The sequence below is a fragment of the Schistocerca americana genome, chromosome 7 (assembly GCF_021461395.2).
Source record: "Schistocerca americana isolate TAMUIC-IGC-003095 chromosome 7, iqSchAmer2.1, whole genome shotgun sequence".
Taxonomy (NCBI): domain Eukaryota; kingdom Metazoa; phylum Arthropoda; class Insecta; order Orthoptera; family Acrididae; genus Schistocerca; species Schistocerca americana.
In genome coordinates this window covers 108,218,360-108,228,451 of record NC_060125.1, presented here as the reverse complement: position 1 = coordinate 108,228,451, position 10,092 = coordinate 108,218,360, and the positions used below count along the sequence as shown (strand labels likewise).

General features: G+C 42.2%; 1 protein-coding gene across 1 annotated transcript in view; it reads right to left on the bottom strand.

Moving 5' to 3' along the window:
- Nucleotides 1-902: 902 nt before the first annotated feature.
- Nucleotides 903-10,092, bottom strand: part of LOC124622004 (4-hydroxybenzoate polyprenyltransferase, mitochondrial) — a 118,976-nt gene continuing 109,786 nt past the window's right edge. The window contains exons 5-6 of the mRNA XM_047147554.1: nucleotides 1,577-1,765; nucleotides 903-1,401 (exon numbers count right to left, since the gene is read on the bottom strand). Coding sequence (XP_047003510.1) covers nucleotides 1,249-1,401; nucleotides 1,577-1,765 — 342 coding nt within the window. The 3' untranslated portion in view covers nucleotides 903-1,248. The remainder of the gene's footprint in view (nucleotides 1,402-1,576; nucleotides 1,766-10,092) is intronic.

Sequence of the window (10,092 nt, the reverse complement as noted above, 5' to 3'; positions counted from 1 at the left end):
CCCCCCCCCACCACCACCACCACTGTTTCCTTCCTGCACTCTCCACTTTTCTTACTGCAATCTGTCTTGTGAATGGGTTGCCAAATACATTGAAAAATGTACTGGTGTGTTGCAGTGAAGAAATAAACAGTAACTTATTCCACAGCATAGGTTATATTGGCATATTACATCATATTCTAAACACATTATAGTTCAAAATTACTAAAAACAACCAGAAATTGCCTTTATTTCTCAAAGTCATGATAACACAGTGATAAACTGTTTTCTTCAATCAGATGCTGAATTCTATTGGGAGCCAGCAGAAGTGGAAATGAGTGATGCACAGAAAACAGATGGTGAAACACTGAAGTCAAATACATGAAGTTAAATTGCTTTAACTAGAAAAATGGAAGTTGGATGTAGCATAAGCACCGAGTAGGTGGAGGGGGGGGGGAGGGGGGGGGGGAAGAGGCTCTGTCCCTGTGCCTCGCTTTCAAACCACTTCGGGTGAAATGTGACATCACATGCCAACAGCAGTGAACACAGTAACTCCACACATTTTCGCAGATATATAGGACAAGTTTGATAATCATCTGGATGGCTGGTGGAGAGCACTCTGAACATTTGTGGATGGTAAATGGAAACTTTGATCCTAAATGTAGCCATAGGCAGTGCCCAAAGGTGCTAAGTGCATGCATGTAAAAGATATACCATTGCAAAATAGGATTATTTTGTTTCACATAAAAACATTTTAGGCCTACGAGTGCAATTCAAAATTGTGTCAATGTTTTTCCCGCTTTATTGCCATTTTTCTGTGATTCTTACCCTAATTTACAAAAATTAGTTTTTGTATGAAAATTTAACTGAATTAAGATGTTTGAGCACTATGTGGGAAGGAGGAAGAAGAAGAAAAACATGTTACGAACTTCATATACATAATTATATTGTAGTAAACAACAACAAAAACAAACTGCCAGCAGATTGTACAAATACAAAAACATTTCACAATCAACAAAACACAAGTGTCTAAAATAAATAACATGTAACACTCTTCACAGAAGATACTGTTTATCTTTTGGGTACAGTTCATCTCTGAAGATGTATAGCAACAATACACGATTGTAGGAGTTTCCACATGAATGGTGTAATCTTCAATTAACATTTTAATTAATAAGTAAACATTTTCAACCATGCACTGACTTTACAAAACACATGACTAGATGTGACCAGTGATAGTATAACTGATGTCAACAGCCAAGTCTTCCAAGACTATTTTGCAGATTCTTTGTCTGTGTGTTCAGAGTTGTCTTTTTTTAAGAAATTACCAATCACTATTCCTAAAAACAATAAAGCTCCAACTTTTTGGTTAGAAACAAATTTTTTCTGACAATCTCTGACATTGTTAATGTCAAGTGTATAAATCTGAAAACAGGAGAAATTAATTAAAAGACTGATTTTAATGTAAACACAACTTAAATTCAATTCTGACAGTAAAAAGAAAACATTTACTCTGTTGATAAAGTACACACAGAAACTGCTCATGACATTAAATGAGATTAAAAATTGTAGTAGAAAAGATCAAAATGTTGTCACCAACCTGATGTGCAATGTGCATTATTGTACATGTAAGACCTAAGTAATAAGGCCATGTCTGTTCAGCTTGAAACCCTGATATGCCCAGACCTGTTGCCATTGCTATGGTGAAACCACACAACCAAGGCTTAGTACGTTCTCCAAACTTTATTGCAGTTGACTTTATACCCAACAATAAATCATCTGCTTTGTCCTGGAACAAAAGAACGAATTTGTATTTCGGAAATATCAATGCCCAAGTGAAGAGTCAACAATGGCATCAAATACTTATCAGGTAACATGTAATAACAGAGCCATCTTACTGAAGTAATCTTGTCATGAACTTTACATTTCTTCGAATATTAATGGTCTATTATCATGCACCATTACAATGGGGAGTGAAAATTTCCCCTCACTCATTAACATAAATATGACATCTTATACAGATCTTCTGCAATCCAAATCACGCTCACATTGGCATTCATTAGTGCTGAAACAGTTCTTAAAGGACTATTAAACTGACAATTGTCACTAGCATTTGAATCTATGGCTTTAACAACATCAAGCATCACAGCTACTTCTACTAGATTAGTTAACATTATAATAGTAGAAAAATAAGGAACTTCACCCAATTTTTTGTCCTGTGTGTTGTTTCATTTGAACTGTTGTTAATGTTTAAATTGGCTGCTACAACATTCATACATATTAGTTTTCTTTCACAATGGATTCAATCACTAAAATGCTGTATGCTGTTTGTGAACTTACTAATACGGTGTGCATTCATCACCACCAATATTTTTTTAAGCAAACTCCAGAGGGCATTATAGTTTACTGAATCATAGTGTTTTAGCCACTTAACTTCATGGTATTCCCACTTCCTATCACCATTACAATTAAGAAATGTGATTTGCATACTACTGGCATATATGAAAAATTTAAATCTTTCAGTGTACCATCAAACTGTTAGAATGCAACTGCCATACAGATGTAAATGTCAGGGTAAAATTAAACAATGTAAAATCCAGAATGGAATAATGACAATATTATGAAAAGCATACAGTGGTACTTACAGGATGCTTCAAAAATGACCGGTATATTTGAAACGGCAATACAAACTAAACGAGCAGCGACAGAAATACACCGTTTGTTGCAATATGCTTGGGACAACAGTACATTTTCAGGCAGACAAACTTTCGAAACTACAGTAGTTACAATTTCCAACAACAGATGCCGCTGCGGTCTGGGAAACTCTATAGTACGATATTTTCCACATATCCACCACGCGTAGCAATAATATGGCGTAGTCTCTGAATGAAATTACCCGAAACCTTTGACAACGTGTCTGGCGGAATGGCTTCACATGCAGATGAGATGTACTGCTTCAGCTGTTCAATTGTTTCTGGATTCTGGCGGTACACCTGGTCTTTCACGTGTCCCCACAGAAAGAAGTCACAGGGGTTCATGTCTGGCGAATAGGGAGGCCAATCCACGCCGCCTCCTGTATGTTTCGGATAGCCCAAAGCAATCACACGATCATCGAAATATTCATTCCGGAAATTAAAGACGTCGGCCGTGCGATGTGGCCGGGCACCATCTTGCATAAACCACGAGGTGTTCGCAGTGTCGTCTAAGGCAGTTTGTACCGCCACAAATTCACGAAGAATGTCCAGATAGCGAGATGCAGTAATCGTTTCGGATCTGAAAAATGGGCCAATGATTCCTTTGGAAGAAATGGCGGCCCAGACCAGTACTTTTTGAGGATGCAGGGACGATGGGACTGCAACATGGGGCTTTTCGGTTCCCCATATGCGCCAGTTCTGTTTATTGACGAAGCCGTCCGGGTAAAAATAAGCTTTGTCAGTAAACCAAATGCTGCCCACATGCATATTGCCGTCATCAATCCTGTGCACTATATCGTTAGCGAATGTCTCCCGTGCAGCAATGGTAGCGGCGCTGAGGGGTTGCCGCGTTTGAATTTTGTATGGATAGAGGTGTAAACTCTGGCGCATGAGACGATACGTGGACGTTGGCGTCATTTGGACCGCAGCTGCAACACGGCGAACGGAAACCCGAGGCCGCTGTTGGATCACGTGCTGCACTAGCTGCGCGTTGCCCTCTGTGGTTGCCGTACGCGGTCGCCCTACCTTTCCAGCACGTTCATCCGTCATGTTCCCAGTCCGTTGAAATTTTTCAAACAGATCCTTTATTGTATCGCTTTTCGGTCCTTTGGTTACATTAAACCTCCATTGAAAACTTCGTCTTGTTGCAACAACACTGTGTTCTAGGCGGTTGGAATTCCAACACCAGAAAAATCCTCTGTTCTAAGGAATAAACCATGTTGTCCACAGCACACTTGCACGTTGTGAACAGCACACGCTTACAGCAGAAAGACGACGTACAGAATGGCGCACCCACAGACTGCGTTGTCTTCTATATCTTTCACATCACTTGCAGCGCCATCTGTTGTTGAAAATTGTAACTACTGCAATTTCGAAAGTTTGTCCGCCTGAAAATGTACTGTTGTCCCAAGCATATTGCAACAAACGGTGTATTTCTATCGCTGCTTGTTTAGTTTTTTTTGCCGTTTCAAATATACCGGTCATTTTTGAAACACCCTGTACCATATAGTGGGAATGTTGAGTCGCAGGCAGACACAAAAAAAATTACTGCTTAAAAAGTAAGCTTTCAGCCAGAAAGCCTTTTTTTAATTAGGAAAAGCGCAAGCATGACTGTCAGATGTCTCATGTGCCCACACACACAAATGCAGCACTCTCATGCAAAAACACTGTCTCTGGCTGCCGGGGCCAGACTGCAAACAGCTGCACATGATTGGAGAAGAGGTAATGAGGATGCTGGGAGGAGGAGGTATAGCAGGGTAGGGGTGTGGAATGGTGAAACACTGCTTGTGGGAGCATATAGGGACGAAATGAAGAGAGAGTAGGGCAGCCAGATGCAATGAGGAGGTTAGACAGAGGGGCAGGGAGGGGGGAAGGGGGATTGCGGGAAATGAGAGAAGTGAAAAGACTGCGTGCATTGGTGGGATAGAGTGCTGCGTAGTGCTGGAACGGGAACAGAGAAGGGGCCAGATGGGTAAGGACAATGACTAATGAAGGTTGAGGCCAGGAGGGTTATAGGAACATACGATATATTGCAGGGAGAGTTCCCACCTGCGTAATTCAGAAAAACTGGTGTTGGTAGGATGGATCCAGATGACAAAGGCTGTGAAGTAGTCATTGAAATGAAGAACATTGTATTGTGCAGTGTGCTCAGCAACAGGGTGGTCCAGCTGTTTCTTAGTCACAGTTTGTTGGTAGTCATTCATGCAGACAAACAGGCTTTAGGTTGTCTTGCCCGTGTAGACTGCAGAACACTGATTGCTGCTTAGCTTGTAGGTCACGTGACTAGTTTCACAGGTAGCCTTGCCTTTGATGGGATAGGTGACATTTGTGACTGGGCTGGAGTAAGTGGTGGTGGGAGGATGTATGGCACTGGTCTTGCATCTAGGTCTATTACAGGCATATGAGCCTTGAGTTATGAGGTTGGGAGCAGGGGTTGTTGAGGGTAAACTAGGATATTGCATAGGTTCAGTGGATGACGGAATACCACTGTGGGAGGGGTAGGAAAGATAGTGGGAAGGACACTTCTCATTTCAGGGCACAACGAGATGTAGTCTAAACACTGGGTGAGAATGTAGTTCATTTACTCCAGTCCTGGGTGGTGCTGAGTCACAAGGGTAATACTCCTCTGTGGCCTGACAATGGGACTCTGGGAGGTGGTAGGTGACTGGAGAGATAAGGCATGAGAGACCCATTTCAGTACAAGCTTTGGAGGGTAATTACAGTCTGTGAAGTCCTCAGAGAGACCCTTTGGTATATTTCGAGAGGGACTACTCATAACTACAGATACAACAACCATGGCGGATAGGTTGCATGGACTTCTTGGTATGGAATGCAGGGCAGCTGTCAAATTGGAGGTATTGCTGGTGATTGGTAGGTCTGATATGGACATAAGTAACAATGTAGCCATCTTTGAGGTGAAGGTCAGCACTGAGGAAGGTGGCTTGTTGGGTTTAGGAGGATTAAATGAAGCAAATGGGGGAGAAGACGATGTTCTGGAGGAAGGTGGATATGGTGCCCTCGCCTCGATCCAGTTCATGAAGATTATATGAATGGACCTGAACTAGATGAAGGGCTTGAAGTTCTAAGTGGTTAGGGAAGATACCTGTAGATGATCCATGAACAGGATGGCACAGGATGGTGCCATGCGGTGACCATTACCATATCACAGATTTGTTTGTAGGTGATGCCTTCAAAGGAGAACATATAGTTGGTCATGGTGACCAGGAATGAGGTTGTATGTTTCGAATGTGTTGAGAGTTCGGAAAGATGGTGTTCAATAGTGGTAAATCCAAGGGCATTAGGGATGTTAGTGTAAAGGAAGGTGGCATTAACAGTGACATGCAGGACGCCACGTGGTAAAGGAATAAGACCTGCAGAGAGTCAGTAGAGGAAATGGTTAGTATCTTCCATATAGAAAGGCAGGTGCAGGTAATAGGCTCAATGTGTTGGTTTATGAGAGCAGTGATTCTCTCATCGGCGGCACAGTAATTGGCCATAATGGGGCATCCTGAGTGGATGGGTTTATGGACTTAAAGAAAAATGTTGAAGGTAGGAGTGCGGAGTGCAGGGAGCAATAAAGGTAAGAAGAGAGAGTGAGATTTGGGTGGAGAGTTTCTGAGCTGGGCCTAAGGATTTGAAGAGAGACTGGATATCCTGCTTGATTTCTGGAATGGGATCACTGTGGCAGGATTTGTAGCCACACAAATCTGACAGCTGGCAGAGCCCTTCTGCCAGGTAATCCTTGCAGTTCAAAACAACAGTTATGGAGCCTTAGTTAACAGGTAGGATTATAAGGTGGTGATCAGTTTTAGATGGTGGATTATGGTTCTTTCTTTAGATGTAAAGGTTAGCTTGCGTGTCAAGGGATTTGGGGGATGACGGTGAGACAAGGTTTGAGGTTAAAGAATTCTGGAAAGATAAAGGGGGTGATATGAAGGCAGTGGTGGTGGATTACAGTTGGATGGAGGAATCAACTGAATCAGGCTGGGTTCCACATCGGTCCTTGGTTGAGTCTGATTGGTAGAGTTGATGGTGAAAAAGTGTTTCCACTGCAGGGACTGGCAGAAGGAGAGAAGGTCTTCAACAGGTTCTGTATGATTGAATTTGGGAGTGGACCAAAATGTGAGGCATTTAGAATTAATGGATACTTCTGCGTAGCTATGGCTTTTGGAGAAAAGGATCACGACTGTTTTGCCCAGTCTGTTTAGGTTCTGGATTCTGTGTGGTGGTGGGAGATAATTTGTGAGGGTGGGGTAAAAGTAGTAGGTCTGGAGGGCAGGATTTGTCAGCTACGATGGGATGTAGGGGATGGTTTGTGGTTGCTTTAGAGTTGGTGGATAGTAGTAGTACATGGTGCAAGCAGGAAGTGAACAGGTTAGAGAGTTATTTGATATGGCATTGTGCATGCTGCTCCAGTTCCTGGAGGGCACAAGTTTCAATGTGAGAGATGAGATCTGGAATTTGCCATTGCACAGCAGGAGAATTTTGTGGAGGGAGAGGAGGTATTGCAAGAAGGTTTGGGCCTGACTGACATGGTTTGGAGGACCATGTCATTGAGGGTTAAGGACTGGTGGAATCTGAACAAATGGATGTCATTGTGGAAGGAGGGATTGCAGCCAGAGATGGGGAATTTGACGGTAATGCCATTTGGGGGGGGGGGGGTTCTATGAGCCAAGAAACAATGGAGGAACAGTATATGAAACTTGGCTCTTTACTGGCACAAAGGGATGGATCAAGGATCCATGATGGAAGATAAAAACGCATAAGAATACGTAAATAACATAGAAAAACATATGGGAAAATTTGCAAAAATGTGCTGGGAAAAAAAATCACATTAAGATCAGAAAAGATGTAGAATGGGGAAAGAAGAGGAAGCCTGAAAGGGTAGGCTGATAGTAAATGACAAAAATGAACTGAAGTCGACATGAAAAGACAACGAGCTCAAGTTAATAATAAACAAAATGATATAATGTTGGTTGCAGGTCTGTGGGTGGATGTGTACAGAGAATGCGGACAGCTGATGTGACAAGACAAATGTGGCCAATAAACAGCTGGACCACTCAGTTCCTGAGTATGCTGCCCAACACGACATTCTTCATTTCAATGACTGCTTTGCAGTCTGTGCCATATGTATCCTTCCTACAAACAGCAGCTTTTCTGAATTGCAATATATCGTATGTTCCTATAATCCTTCTGACCTCCACTTTGTTAGCCATTGTCCTTCACACAACTGTCATCCTCTTCCCTAGTCCATTCCAGCATTACACAACCTTCTATTCCACCAATGCACCCACACAGTCTTTCTATTTCTCTCTTTTTTCTTCCACTCCCCTCATCTCTGTCTAACCTTCCAGCAGTACCAAGCTGCTCTACTGTCTCTCCACCTCCTCCTACATGTATGCACCAACAAGCAGCACTATACTATCATCCACCACCACCACCCTGCTATCCCCCCCCCTCCTCCTTCTCCTCCTCCTCCCAGGCTCCCCACACCACCATATAACCTGACTGCTTCTCCCATCATGTGCAGTTGCTTGCAGTCTCGGCTCGGCAGCCAGACACAGTGGTCGTGTGTGTGTGTGTGTGTGTGTGTGTGTGTGTGTGTGTGTGTGTGTGTGTGTTTTTATCAGTCATTTTGTTGTGCCTGGGTGCGAAAACATTTCCACTATACGGTGAGTACTGATTCTACCCTTTCCATAATATTGACATTAAGTATCAATGTAATTATATTGTCATTAAGTATCAATGTAATTATATGAAAAGGAAAAATGAATAAAAAATTAAAATTATGAGACAGTACTGCTAGCCAGTATTTACCTTTTAGAAAGTGGGGGAGGGGCCACAATAATTAGCACTGCCAGTAGAAATACATGAAAATGCAAGACTATCCCAGCTATCTGAACAATTAATTGGTTCCAGAGGTGGATAGATCAGCAAAAGTTAAAAAGGAATGAGAGATCAGTCACATGTTGAGATGAGAGGAAACCACTTGTAGTGAGGATGGGATTGGAAGAGCTACACACATGTTCTTAGATGGGCACATCCTAAGCAGTCTGGCTTTTCCGGTTGGAGGACACTACAGCATCTACATCTTGACTTTGGTTGAGGATACATGTGTTTCTGACAAGTAATGAAGACAATGGCTATTGTTGATGTCAGTGCTGTGATTTGGAGGTATATTTGACCAACATTAATTGATAGAAGAAAAGATTGTATAACATGATTCGAGCAAAGCTATCCTGGACTGGTATACACAGTCAGTGACAGCAGAATCAACAATTTAAAGTGGACTCTAAACCACAGTGTAATTAAGCTTTTTCCACAATTTAAATCATTGCAAGAGTTGAAAGGAATAGTAAGTGACAGGAAACATCCTAGGAACAACTAATGATTGAAGCCTGAATCTGCAAATTTGTGGTCCGACACTAGTACCCTTACCCAAAAAGAAACATCTCATTTCACTAACTCCTGGTCTGTACAGCCACATGCATTATACCAAAGAAAAACACTGTGTTACAAAATATCAAATAGATTGATGATGATGATGATGATATGATTGGTGTGGGTGCATGATAGCAATGTCTTTAGTGCCCATATTAAAAATAGTGCCTATATTAAAAATAGTACGAGACAAGTGTGGATAATGTGCAAAATTATTAAAAACCAGTTGCAGCTAACAAACTACTGTTGTGAGGCTGGAGGTGGAACAAAACACAGAAGTCAACAAAGAACACTGGAGAGGATGTTTAACTACTGACTTGATAGTACTAATAGGTGTGACAAAACAGTTCGACTTAAAACACTACCTTGAGGGACACCGTTCTCCCGCTCAAAGCAATCAGGGAGGATATCACCAACTTCACATCTAAACTGTATGGTTACAGAAACGTCCACATAAGAATGGAAAGACATCCTCAAAAATCCCATGCACGGAGCTGCCCAAGGGTAAGAAGCTTCCAAATAGTACTGTAGGCCTTCTCAATGTCAAAAAATATACCCACTAAGTGATGCTGGTGCAGGAAAATTTGTTGTCCAACCACTTCTAGGAGGGACAGATTTTAACGGTGGAGCAATACCTCCCAAAACCACACTGAAAGCAACTAAGAGATTGGATTCTAAGATCCAGACAATGTGGCAATTGATCATCTGCTCCAAGGGCTTTCTCATGCAGCTCATGATGGAAACACTACAATAACTATTGTGGTATATGTGGTCCTTCCCAAGTTTTAAAAGCAGAAGTAAAGCAGCCTCCTGCCATGTGTTGGCAAAGTGTCCTGGCAACCAGCTGAGGGTATAAAGAGCAAGGCGGAATCCTTTGCTTGCCCTGTGAGACGCCATAACATACTGTAATGGAGAAGGGGCAGTTGTGTCCTTCATCTACACCAGAACTGAAGTCCCAACTGTTCGTCTCTGCAACAACTCT